We start from the raw sequence: 12,947 nt of genomic DNA, 5'->3' as shown, positions 1-12,947 counted from the left end.
TTCTGTGCAAGAGGAGAGTAAAAAGCAAGTTGTAGGCTGGAATGAGACTGTTTTTTCCACCAAAAAAATCCGAAAAAATATACACGCGATATATATATATATCTTTCTATATGCACGTTTCGAAGGAGATCAATTTTATGCCCGTGTGATCAGTTAATTTAATTTAACTTTTATTTCGGAGATTGATTCAGACTGGAGGTAGAGACACGAGCTAATTGTATCCTGATCCTTGCCTTGAGGGGTTTCAAAGCCCTGGAGCAACTATTCTCTGTATTTTGCTCTGTCTACCTTAGCCAAGCTATTGCATTTCTCTCTGGTGTAGCGAGGAGAGCAGACCGCTGCCGGGAGAGAGAAATATCGGAAGTGTGAGTTGGGGGGGAAAGGGGAGAAAGAAGGGGGAAGGAAAAAAAAAAAAAAAAAAAAAAAAAAAAAAAAAGGAAGGGGGGGAGGAAAAAAAAAAAAAAAAAAAGAGGGGACACTTTGGCGGCTCCGATGTTCCAGGTAAGGGCTGCTCGGGATTGTTGTTGTTTGCAGCGGAGGGTGCGGAGGGACTCGGGCGCCTCTCGCTTCCACGCATGTGCCGGGCGCTCGCACCCCGCGCGGGGACGCGGCGCGGCCGCCTCGCCCGCCGCGCTCCCCCGCGCAACCCGCGCCCCCGCGCAGCGCCGCGGGGAGGCGGGCGGCGAGCGGCGGCGAGGAGCGGGGGAAGGAGGGAAGGAGGGAAAGGAGGGAGGGGGCCGCGCGGCGGGCGCCTCCTTTCCCCGCCGCTGCGATGGGGGGACTCGGGCGGCGGTGTGTGCGGGGCGGGGGGGAGGGGGGGACGTGTTTAATTTAAACGTGAGTGTTTCCGCGCTGGGGCTGCGCGCCTGGCATTGTTCTCGCCGGGCTGCAGGATGGGGCCGCCATTGTGTGTGTGTGTGTGTGTCTGTGCGAGAGCGGGAGGCACCTTCCCCCATGCCCGCGCCCCCTCCGGAGCCCCCCGCGGCGCCCTTTGTTGCCGGGGCGGCGGAGGGAAGCGCGGCCCGCGGTTCTACCCCCGCGGGGCAGCGGCGGCCGCGCTCCCTCCGCGCCGGGGCCGCGGGTGCGCCCCGGGACCGGCAGCACTGCCCCGTCCCCTGTGTCCGACGCCGGCCCGGATGAGGGAGCCGGGTATGCCGGCTTCAAAAAAAAAAAAAAAAAAAAAAAAAAAAAAAAAAAAAAATTAAAAAAAAGAAAAAGGAAGAAGAAAGCAAGCCGCCCGCCGCCTGTTTCCAATCAGCGCGGTACAAGTTTATGTGAGCGTGCCCCGCGGGCACCGAGCGTGCTCGGACTGTTCGGGGGAATTAAAGATGGGCGAAACGCTTCCCTCTCCCGGGCGGCGGGGGCTGCCGAGGAGCGCGGCTGCTCCCCGGCCGGGCAGGGAAGGGAAGGGGCCGGGCCGCACCGCCCGCAGGCAGCGCCCGGTGCGCGGGGGGGCGCGGTGCGGCTGGTGGCTCCCGTAATTGTTGTTCCCGGTCACGAGCCCGGAGGAATGGCTGGGCCTGGAACGCAACTTTCCAGCTTCGGCTGCCCCCAAGCTCCCGGGGGAGGCCGGGAGCCGGGGGCTGTGGAAGGGGGCTGGGCGCTGCGGGCGTGGGGAGTGGGGAAACTCCGGGGTGACCGGGGGAAGTTGGTTCCTTGCGCAGGCCGAGTGAGGCGGGTTAAAAAAAAAAAAAAAGGAAAAAAAAGTGTCAGTTTAATACTTGCGGGTGGGGTTCGGCTGCGCCCGCGGAAGGATGCTCGGCCCGCGGAAGGATGCAGGCCCCGCGGGTCGGAGGCACTTGGCGAAACTTCCCTTTGCCTATTCAAAATGACTGCGGTGATTTTGGTGTATTAATTGCGCCCGAAGCACAACACAAAATGTTCTAGCACACGCTAGAGGTCCCTCTCAGAGCTGTCAGACGTTAGGGTGTTTTCAGGTTGGGTTGTTCTTCATTATTTATTTTTGCCCGCTTTAACTGTTAGAACAAAACCGGCTGTCCGTTCAAATGCCAGCACAGCGTGCTTTGTTTAAATAAGGGTGAAGAAAGATTTGCGACTTTCTTGTTCGTGCCCTGGTTGTTTGGGCATCAGTTAATAAACTGTGCTCTTGAAAAAACAGAACGTAAACGGTATTATTTTCATCCAATGATTTATGAGTTTTGTTTGAAATAGCCTCACCGTTTGTTGTTGGGGCCGATTCCAAATTTTGTACTCGGTTTTCTCATGTGAATCTTGCCATGGAAGTAAACAGCGTAAAACTTGAAAAAGGATGCCAGGCAATGGCTTGTGGTTCTTAAAAGAGGAACATGCAAGCAAGCAAAAAGCCAAGTATTAAGATTATAAAGAGTCAATAAAGATGATGGAGGTGACTAAAAATCATTGATCCCAAAAAATTTGCATATCCAGACCGTGTTAGAGAACTAATTAGTCCCCCAAATCTTCATGTTTTACAACAATATTATCACCATTTTACGGATGGAGAAACTGAGAAATAAAAAGAAGGTCACTGACTTGCCTGAAGCCATATAGCAAATAAAAGATAGATCTGGAATCAGCTAGGACAGATTTAGATCTCTTGCTGATTTGCACTGCTGTAACCATTGATTTCAGTGGAATTCTTCCGGATTTAAGTCCAGTTTGGACCTCATGTGTTCCTCTGTCCCTTAGAAACACTGACTTAATGTAAATTCCATTTTGACCATGAGTGAATTAGATGCAAGATTTTAGGGGGAGTATTTGGTGTACATCCACTTTTGAAAGACAAATTGCTGTGAAACTTTAGGACTCAATTGGCTTTTGATTCTTCTTCTTTTTTTTTTTTTTTCCCTCATTAGAGTTTCATTTGTCACCTCAGTGTAGTTCCCTAGTTGGGTTTTGATATTGTGGGGTTTTTTTAAAGTATGATCTCCTCATGTCTAGTGCAGGTTTTTTTACTCAGGATTCTGAGAAGCATTTCTTACTTGATGTCTCTGAATGAAACCTTCAGTTTTGTGTTGAACACCCTAAGAACACCCTAAGATTTTGCATGAGGAAAACTTCCATTCATTGCAGATCTCACTCAGGCAGAAATGAAAAATTGCATGAACGTTGTTTGCAAAAAACAGCCAGGCTTTCCCCTGCAGAGTGGAAAGGCTGCATGTAGAAGACTTGCTCACATAGGCTCTTTATTGGATTATGGTAAGTTTATGTATGGAGAAAATGCAATGTGAAGGGGAATATTCACTGATCATAACAAATGTTTGTACATTATTCAGAGTGGGGTCTCCCACAATTAACAAAATACCAAATCTGCCAGTCACAGATAGCATTTCGCATGAGCCTAGCTGGGAAGGAATGATAATTTCTGCTTTCTGTATTCCAACTACTTTGAAATATTTTCAGGATACCATAAAGCAGACACAGATGTACAGATTGTGGTTGTAGTACTTCACTCTTCATTTATTAACGTGTGCTGGTATATACAAACTGCCTCCACTGAAGCACAATATAAAGTTCCAGCTTTCATGTCATCAGATGAATTTAGGAAGATGCTGGTACTTCAGGGAGCTGACATTCCCTCAAGTGCTGTTGACATCGCTGCAGTGAGGGGCTGACCTGACATCCTCATGTGTGGGGAAGCAGGCATAGAATTTGGGTCTAATTAAGACTATTCCACCCCCTCCCCCCGCTCCAATTTGAGCTTATATGTCTGAAATAGAAAGCATTTAGTTGGGAATTAGCTCCACAGAGTGCATATGGTTTGTTTAAGACCTTGTACTGGCTCCCTGGCTGAGCAGAGTTTTAACTACCAGAGCTTTAGCCTCCTTTCTCATGTTCTGTGCAGTAAACTACTGTGCCTCACTTGCAGTACATGCTCAACTCTTCTCTTGTACCAGAGGAAAAATAATGTTGATCAGAAGCAAATTTTAGCGGAGATGCCTGCTGTTACTTATTTTGGATCCTTTTATGCTGTTGCAGCGGAGCCAAGTTGGATCTCCTTCCAGGAAATAAATTTAGTTAGTTGTTGTTTTTTTTCTGACAGAAACATAATTCTTACTCTAAATGGAATCTTTTCTGTTGGTCTGTGTTGCATTTATGTTTTCTTTTTGCAGCCTGGGTAAAATTCATCTCTGGTATAGTGCCATTGACTTCTGTGTTGTTTCACAAAGCATTAAATTGTTTTTCTGTGTTAAAATGCAGATTACTGTTGTCCCGCTTTCCATAGAATACTTTTTTTTTTTAAGAAAGAAGTTTGGTTTTAGAAGGAGACAAATATATAATATATAATCTTCATTTTTATTTTGCCCACCTTTACTACTCGTTCAGGCAGAGATCTCTTCTTTCTCTACTACTTTGGTAGATTAGGCTGAGTATGTATGTTTAGAGAATGTCTAGGCAGGAGAAGGGAGTAGCTACTATCTTCATAGCTGATAACACCTTCAAAAAAAAATCTAGAAGTGAAAGCCATTAGCACATTCCACTTTGATGATGTATGCTCTAGCTTTAATAATCTTGGTTTCTCTAATGTGCATTTTAATCATGCTCTTAATCCAGAAATCAAATTAACAACATCCCATATCCAAATGAGCCAAAGCTGATGCTGTAGAAAGTCGAGTTGTAATCCCGTGTTTATGAAGTGAATGGCTCACCTGATAACCTCTTCCTGACAGCTCCTCATCTGGCTGCCTGCCCCCACCGGCGGTGGAAGCCACGGTTTGATGTGGTTGGCAGGTTTGTGCAGACGCGGCTTTGCAGGTGGTTTGTAGGCAGCCGAAGTCTGCGGGTGAAGAATACAAAGTTTAGGAGTGCGTGATGGGGCAAAGGACAACTCACCCTCGCAAGTTATTTAGTGGCTTTTACTCAACTAGTCTTCCTTGCGCAGTGCACTTATGGATAAGGAAAAGCCTTTAAAAAAACTCAAAACTGAAAAAAACCCCACCTCTCAGCAGCAGGGTTGCTCGAAGATGATAGGAAAAGGAGTTCTGTCTCACACAGGTTAATGGCTCCTTCTGCTTCTCATTCTCAAACAAGACCTCTATGTCTGTGGTTGTTCCCCCTCAGCCAGCGTTTATGACTCAGTTCTGCCTCAAACCTCAGGTTCAGGATAGGCATCTATAGGATTTCCCTTATTTTCCCTGGCGTAGTTCAGGATGATTTGCAGGACAGAGCCACAGGCATGTGCATCCCACTTCTGACTCTGTGATTGTGGTTGCCTCTATCTAACAGGCTGCTGGTGTGGGAACAAAACTGCTGTACTAGGCTTTGTCAGACCTCATCTGTCAGCTTTTAGTTCTCACAGGTGATCTCTGGAGCCACATCAAGATTGGATCAGGCAGAAATGATGGGAGGTTGTCTCAGGCAAAATATCTCCAGCAGACAGGAGGAAATGTTAGTATTTCTGCATAAGTCGTAGGTGAAACCTAATCTATACCACAGTGTGCGTCTCCAAGCATTCATCTTTGAGGAGAGTGAGCTGGAACCACAGTTAGAAGGCTGACTGGGGAATGGGCAGTCTGTCTTTTGACAGGAGATTAGAAGAGGCTTGAACGTCCTTTCTAGCCATGTGTAGTCTGCAAAGTGATATGAAAATTCCCTGTCAAGTCACACAGGTAGTGAATCACAGAGAGAAGTAGCTATTCAAGCCAAATGACAATAAACGTGGATATAAACTGGGCCTGTTTAGGCAATAGCTTCCCAGAACGCTTTTGGATGCAGTATTGGAAGATGCAGCGTTTAAAGTGAGACCTTAAAATTGGTAATACTCTGTCTTGTGCATGCCTTTAAAACCTGGGCTACTTGGAGAATACTTCCAAAAAGGTACCTCTGCGACCTTAGTTGTGACCAATAGGCTATAATTGACTTAAGTTTTTTAATCAACGTTTCTGTCAGTGGACAAAATAGTTAGCTTTTTGAAAAAATATACACATTTGTGTGTGTGTGTGTGTGTGTGTGTATGTAGATATATGTGTCAACAATCAATTTCCATACCTGAAAATCACTCTTTATTTTGAATATTCCTTAGATAGAAATTTGAAAAATGCCAACTGACAGAAACATTTTTTAAAACACAGAATTTTTCACAGAAAAAAAAAAATCAATACCTATTTTTATAATCAGTGAAAATTTTGCATTAGTTTTGTCAATTGGAGGAATTTCTGATTTGCTATTCACATAGGGTCCTTAGTTTATTTTCATTCCAGCTATAAAAACTATTTCTCTTTCTATAGTTCTTATTTTTTTCCAAACTAGACCTTTAATGCTTACAGCTTTCCTATTATTTATTTAGTGTCATTCACTTTCTTTTCAACACATTCTGTAAGAAGAAGAGGGGAGATTCAGCAAAGGAACATGAGCAAAACCCCCTTTTTTCTTTTTCCTCACTTTATTTCAAACGTAACTTAAAAACATCCTCTCGATCATCCAGTCACCCAGTCAACTTTCAGCATGCTAATTTGCTTTCAGTCTGTAAATCCTGGTGGGGCAGGACCACCTCCCCTCCTGCAGCAGAGCGCTGCGGGTATTCAACAATGAAGAATATCTCCTGCCATCAGGAGATATTGCCAGGAGAGCAGGGAGAAGAGAGGGGAGCAGCGGCAGGCCTTGACTATAACTCCGAATAACCAAAGACTCCAGGGGTTGCCGAAGCAGCTGGAAGTTTGCTTCCTAAGAGTACTTTGCCTTAAAACAGCTTTATTTCCCTCTGTGAACTGAACTCGGCGGCGGCATTGGGTGGCAGAGATGCGTAGCGCAGCTCACGGGGAATACAGGTCCATCCGCGTGATCCCAGAGCAGCCAAGGGAAGGAGGGAGGAGCGCACCGTTCACCAGGACCTCGGGAATGGACTGGAATGAAATGGGGGTCTCTAGCTAAAATACCGGTGCGGGTATCCCCAAGATGTACTGCTTTCTAAACAAGGCGAGACTGACCTAGAGGTTTAGTTAAGTTGCCCTGAGAGAGGTTGATGGGCCATCCGTTCAGCACAGGGGACCGGTGCTGACTAATTCACAGATCGTTATCATTTCTGTAGCCCATTATGTACCCATTACACCGAAACCATTCTAAACACTAAAGAGCGATAATCCACGCGCTAAGGACCACTCACACAAGGCAAACAGGCATTCCTGGCTTGCCACTAACGGGCAGGTTTGACACCATTTACCCACAGCAGCCTGTTCTGCTCTAAGTGGGACGGCAGGAAAGGGGTTTGACGGGCTTAACATCGGAATGGGAGAGGGCCCAGAGGGATGTCAGGGCAGCTGTCCCAGTAGGTGAAGTGTGATAGATGAGTAATGCGATGACTGACTCTCACAATTAATAGACAAATATCATGTATATAGGTTAAGAAAAGTTTTACAGATTTATAGTTATGTTTTGCCCCCTCGCGTGGCTGTCAAGGGACAGCTAGAGTTGGGACATCTGGGAGGGCCGGCTTGTTAACATCTGTATGGGAGAGACATAGTGATGTCAGGGCAGCTGTCCCAGCTGGTGGCTGTAGGTGAAGGCAAGGAGACCATTACAGGAGAAAATGAGAAAAGGGCTGACTAAACGGGCAGAGGGCAATTGGTTATCAAAGGGGGCTCACAGATGCAAGGAAGTTAGGGAGAGCCTTGAAGACTGGTGAAAGTCCAAGGGAGGAATTTAAACAGAGTCAAAAGGGAGAGCTGGGGCAGGTAGGACTCCAGCCTGCATGGACAAACAAAAGGCCAATGGGTTTATTCTAGGCATTCAGGAGATGTTCACTGACGAGACCGAGGTGAAATCTTACAGGGCTCTGCAGCTTGGCTCTGGAGAAGGGGGAAGGAAGCTGTGGAGTTCGAGATAGCTGAAGATGTGAGCTGAGAGACAAAATAAGAAAGTGCAACCTTCCATATCCTCGAGCTTTTCCTTACAGTGGCCTCTGTGGTGCAAAAATAGCTTGGGATTCCTGGAGGCAAAATGAGGACGTGATTTTTGCTATTAGCAGAAAACTGAATTTCTAAGGCTGGTAATGCTTTTTCAAGGAAGAGATGTCCTGAGAAACCAGCAGGCAGGAGCATTCCTGTTTGGGAAGAACTCTGGTCAGGAATAAATCTGTTAGCTCTTTCTCAGGGAGTGAGATTGTTCTTTCAGGGAAAACTGTGGCTTTGAAGAAGCATTTTCTTTAACTCAAAACTGTCTGTGTTTATTACTTGCTGCATCCAGTCTTTCCTTTTTTCCTTAGTCTTCCTCAAGTACTTGCATCAATGTCCTGCAACTGAGAGTTCCACAGGTTGCTGAGAGATAAGCTGTAGAGTGATACCCTTATTCATTTATAAGCTAATGCCTTTTTTAATTCCATCAGGTGGTGCCCTCTTGTTTTACGAAGGGCATCTGATTTATCCTTCACACCATTCATTATTTTATACACCTCAATTCCATCATCTTTTACTGTTTTCCTTTCTAAATGAAATAGTTCTGGTTTTAATCTTTTTGTTTAGAAATACCCCCACATGTCTCTAATCTTTTTTGTTGCCTTTGGCTATCTAGTGCAGCTATCTATCACTCCCATCTTGCTTCTCACTGGATCTTTTAAAGCTAGTTCCAAAGTCATCAGTGTGAAAGAGACTGAAGGATGGTATTGTGGTTAAAGTATATTACCAAGACTCCAAATTTCTTCTTTCAGATCTCCTGCCCTGTGACCTTAGACTAATCACTTGGCTGCAGAGTTTCACAGTTTTCCTTTTAGTTCCAGACAATACAACGGGGAGATCTCAAGCAAAATATGTTAAGTGTTTCTCCATGTCTAGATGGAAATTATTCTAGATGCATAGCCGTGTTAAATGTAGTGGTTTTGATTGTTTTTCCACAAGGCAGCTTCATGTGTGTTGAAATTTGTAACTTCTCCCTAACTCTTTGATTGTATGGTGCTTGACTGTTTCCTATTTGTTACACTCCTCTGATATTAGGTTCCAAACATATTCAATTAAGTAATTTCTTTTTTGTTATTTTGTGGTGAGCTTCGTATGGAAAGTATGAGTTGCTAACAATTTGGGCTGAACAGACATATGACTTTCATGTATCCTTGGGGATTTGGAAAGTCAGCACAGTCCTGATGAAAGTGAAAACCAGGATGAAATTCTGACTTTTTACATGTAGGACACAGCCTGTTCCTGGGAGACACAAGGTACACCTAACTCCCACTCATACTTCCCACGTGTGGGATCTAGACCAAGGTATTGCTGGCTTGCCTCCAGTCTACACAAACTAATTATCCACAACCTGTCAAGGCTCTTAAAAGGAGCATAAGACTCATCCATCTGGTTCCCTCCTCTGACGTTTACAGCAGGGCCTGGCTGTTACATATTTTTAGCACCTCTGTCACTCTCCAAAAGCCCACATCAGGTCTGGACACCTTACTGCCTGGGTGTGTCATTTGGTGCCTCATTTCTGGCACACAGGAGCCAGGAGCACTCTGAATGGGTGTACACTGCTGTCACAGCCCCACACTCCAAGGAATCCCCCAAGCACACACCTTCCTGAGTGTCATCGCTTGCTGCAAAAAGGTCATGTGTCGAGCAGTGGGAGGTGAGATCTATGAGGTGTCTGAACTATAAAACCTTTCTTTTAAAATCTTCTTGTGCCACAAAAGATGCTGGAAAAATACACTTTGATAGGATGTTATTCCAGCAGAATGACAAAAGCAAGCTGCTTTGACATTTGTAGCATAAAACTAAGGAAAACTGCATTGTTCTTTACACTGCATTTTTTTTTTGTCTGCTTGTTTTCCCCCTACCATAGCTCCTTTTTTTTTTTTTTCGCCTTGATGAGGGAAAGAGGGATCTTTCTCTCTGTAAACAGATAGTCACCTCCTGCTTTCATGAATCCTGGAGACGGCACTGTCTGCTCCTTCCACTGGAGCTCAAGCCTCTGTACATATTCCTGTGCAAGCCCCAGGAAATTTGGTGCTCTTGTGGTCTCTGTGAAAAGAGGCCAATCCTGGAAGACTCCTGATAACCCCATTCAGGTCAATAGGATTGTTTGTGTGATTAAGGATAACACATAAGGATGCCCAGGGGTGTTGAGACATCAAGAATATTTGCAGCTTTAAAAAAGTAAAAGGGTGGTTTGGATTTTGGTAGGGCTTGGAGTGCTTTGTTTCCCTCATGCCTTATAGTTGGCATTTTGTCATAGCCTTCTGCTCGCTAGCATTCCCATGACACAAGAACATTCTCAAAAAAGCTTCCTGTGAGAAGTCAGTGGGCTTCATTAAATTTTCAAAGTTTAGAGCTGTGATCCTCTTTGCCCCTCTCTACGGGCGGCTGGCCCTGCCAGATTCTGATTGCTTATGTGAACATTTGATAAATCTCACTGTGGACTACATTTGCTCTTTCACCCAAACAGTCATCACACACATTTTCTTAACACTTTAAAATTATGCCTGCCAAACATTTTCTGATGTAAAGTTAAAAGCCATCTATTACTGAAGTGATTTTTCAGCCCTTGTGGGCATGTTTTTCTTTCTTCTTTTTTTTTTTTTTTTTTTCCTTCTTGTGTAGTTCAGATAGTTTCAAGCTCTTTTAAACAGGCTGCCAAGGGTCAGTTTCAAAAAAAAAAATTCTTCTTTAGTTTTCTCCTTAAAAGTATGGTGGTGCTATTGTTTTCTTTTATGCAACTCCTTTCAAAGCTGAATTGCAGTGAAAGTAATGTTGTCTTACTGCCATGGCCACAGAGGACTTAATATAAAGCTAGAGATTGCTGCTTATTCTCTGTAAAGGTGCCAGTCCTACACTTACATCAGGAAGGAGACTTGAAGGCTGTGGCTTGAAGGGTGCACAGCTCCCCCCCTGGCTGCCATACTCACCCACAGGGAAGGGAGCTGGGGTGGAACTGGATCCAACTCATCAGACTTGCAGCACTCCCAGGTTCTCCAGTCTAAGCTGGACCTGTGTGGATTTGGTTGCATCTTTGCAGTCCAGTGATCTGGTGTCATTCATAGCCAGGCTCTACATGCAAACCATTTGTTCATAGTCAGAGCTTTACCTGACCCTTCCCTAATTTTTACTTCCTGTACAGCTCATATTCCTCCAGTCAGTGTGTGAGCAGAAGGCAAGATGTCACTTCTTTCCTCCCTTTCCTCCCCTTCTCAGTGCTCTGGGCATTTTCCTTTGAATGCCTCTATTTTTCCTCTGGGTTCCAGAGCTGTGCATGGTTTTTGAAACTGATTAAAGCAGTTTGTCGTACCATGGCAGAGAGATGCTAAAACAAAGCATGTGTGTCTCTTGGTCTTAAACCAGGATTTTTCTTACTCTTTTTTGCCAGTTGCTTGTTTAGCAAACATGGTTAAACAGGATTGTGGTGTAAAAAAAACAACAAAGCAACTCTTACCTTTCTAGAGACCACCAGCCTGATAACACACCCAGCTTTTCTCCAAAACCTGCTGTGCCCTTGAACTCACTGAAGCCTGCTCCAGCATCGAATGGTCTGACCAATCTGAGTTTATCATTTCCCTTCAAAGCGCCTTGGCAGGACCTTTATTTGAAATCCTATTTGTTGCTTGTTTGTGTCACAACTGCACTTCATGCAGTTTCCAGAAGCGGTGAGACTTGGGTCCGGGTCAGTCCTAAATAAAGAAGCTAAAACACAATTACCCCCCCCCCCCCCCAGCCTGGTGAAACACCGGAAATACAAAACATATAAAGCCTCCTGGAGTGCAGATAGAAGCTTAATAACAATATATAACACTAAAACTGCACTGCAATTAAAATGTAATCCTTTAAATTTCTTGCGTTTGGAGGGAGGAGAGAGTTGGACAGAAGTGCAGGGAACGAGTCAAGTGGAGGCATTACAATCTTTACCCTCAACATGGAACTACTTAAGCTTACCATAATTGCATCACAGAAGGTATGCATACCCTGAAACCAAAAAGGAAGCAGGAAGGCTAGAAAAAACAAACACAGCATGATGAACCAAACAGGTAACCTTCAGGAAAAGGAAATCTAGCCCTGGCTAACCCAAAAGACAGGAACGTAAACTGGCAAGGGAAAATGAAGCAAGGGAAACAGGAGGACTGAGAGGATATTTCAAATGCAAAGAGGCATGTTTCTACAAACAAACGAGAAATTAAAATATATAAAACAGAATTACTGAATTTGCTGGATCAAAGGGGCAGTTAAAAATGACAAGATACAATTGTAGAGACTGCATTATAGCCTCCCATCAGTCTTTACCAATTGAAAATGCAGTCAGTCTCTCAATAGTCTATTTAATTACTGTAGATGGGTGCCTGTCAAACACTGAGGTATCAGAAGAGAAACTGCAGGATTGACATGCTAAAGTAACAAACCTCCCAGAGCAGATGGCATCAATCAAGACTGATAGCTGTTAACAAAACCATGCAAGTTCCCCTTACAAATAGGCTATTCTGCTATACCAAAGCAGTGGAACATTGCATGTATTTTACTTTAAAATCAGGATCATCTCAACCAAATGAAAAAGAAAGAAATGTTGAAATATATGTTAGCCAACTAAAAAATCTGCTTAATGCTAAGCATGGCTGATGCAGTAACAGTGAAACGTGTCTTTTATAATTTCCTAAAAAAATCTTGAAGATCTCAGTGATTATGCAGAACCATTTAATATAAAGTTTTAAGGAAATTTCAGAAAGTCTTTGATAATTTATCTCAGAAGATGTTGTTAAGAAAATCTAAATCATGAAGTGAGATGTGAAATTCTGCCCTAGATCTGTTTTACAAAGCAAAGGAAGTGTTGCAGGAATGAAAAATGAAGGGTTGGCAAAGAAGCCAGTAGAATACTTTGATGAATTATCAGAACAATAAGGTGGGACATATAAACATAACAACATCAGGAAAATTATCTGGCCCCTTGGTCATCCAGGGAGAGATGACTCTGAAAAACTTCGTCACCCAAATGAACTGAGTTGAAGAGGAAAGTGACATTAATTTTATTGCTTTTTTAAAAATTTTTATTTGCCAACACTGTAAGTGCCAAAT

The 12,947-nt window shown here is 44.2% G+C and overlaps 1 protein-coding gene across 2 annotated transcripts in view; it reads left to right on the top strand.

The window, feature by feature from the left end:
- The first annotated feature begins 273 nt into the window (after nt 1-273).
- The window catches only part of KCTD1 (potassium channel tetramerization domain containing 1), a 100,211-nt gene continuing 87,537 nt past the window's right edge, over nt 274-12,947 (top strand). Inside the window, exon 1 of one of the 2 annotated variants that reach the window (XM_038127406.1) lies at nt 274-365. Coding sequence is in view for 1 of the 2 variants with exons in the window: in XM_038127405.1 (XP_037983333.1) it covers nt 493-501 (9 nt within the window). In the remaining variant the exon portion in view is untranslated. Of the gene's footprint in view, nt 366-478; nt 502-12,947 lie in introns of those variants that run through there. The other variant, XM_038127405.1, reaches the window with a different exon arrangement.

Source organism: Motacilla alba, chromosome 2 (genome assembly GCF_015832195.1).
Source record: "Motacilla alba alba isolate MOTALB_02 chromosome 2, Motacilla_alba_V1.0_pri, whole genome shotgun sequence".
Lineage (NCBI taxonomy): Eukaryota > Metazoa > Chordata > Aves > Passeriformes > Motacillidae > Motacilla > Motacilla alba.
The sequence above is the reverse complement of the archived record's forward strand: the minus strand, read 5'-3'. Positions and strand labels throughout refer to the sequence as shown.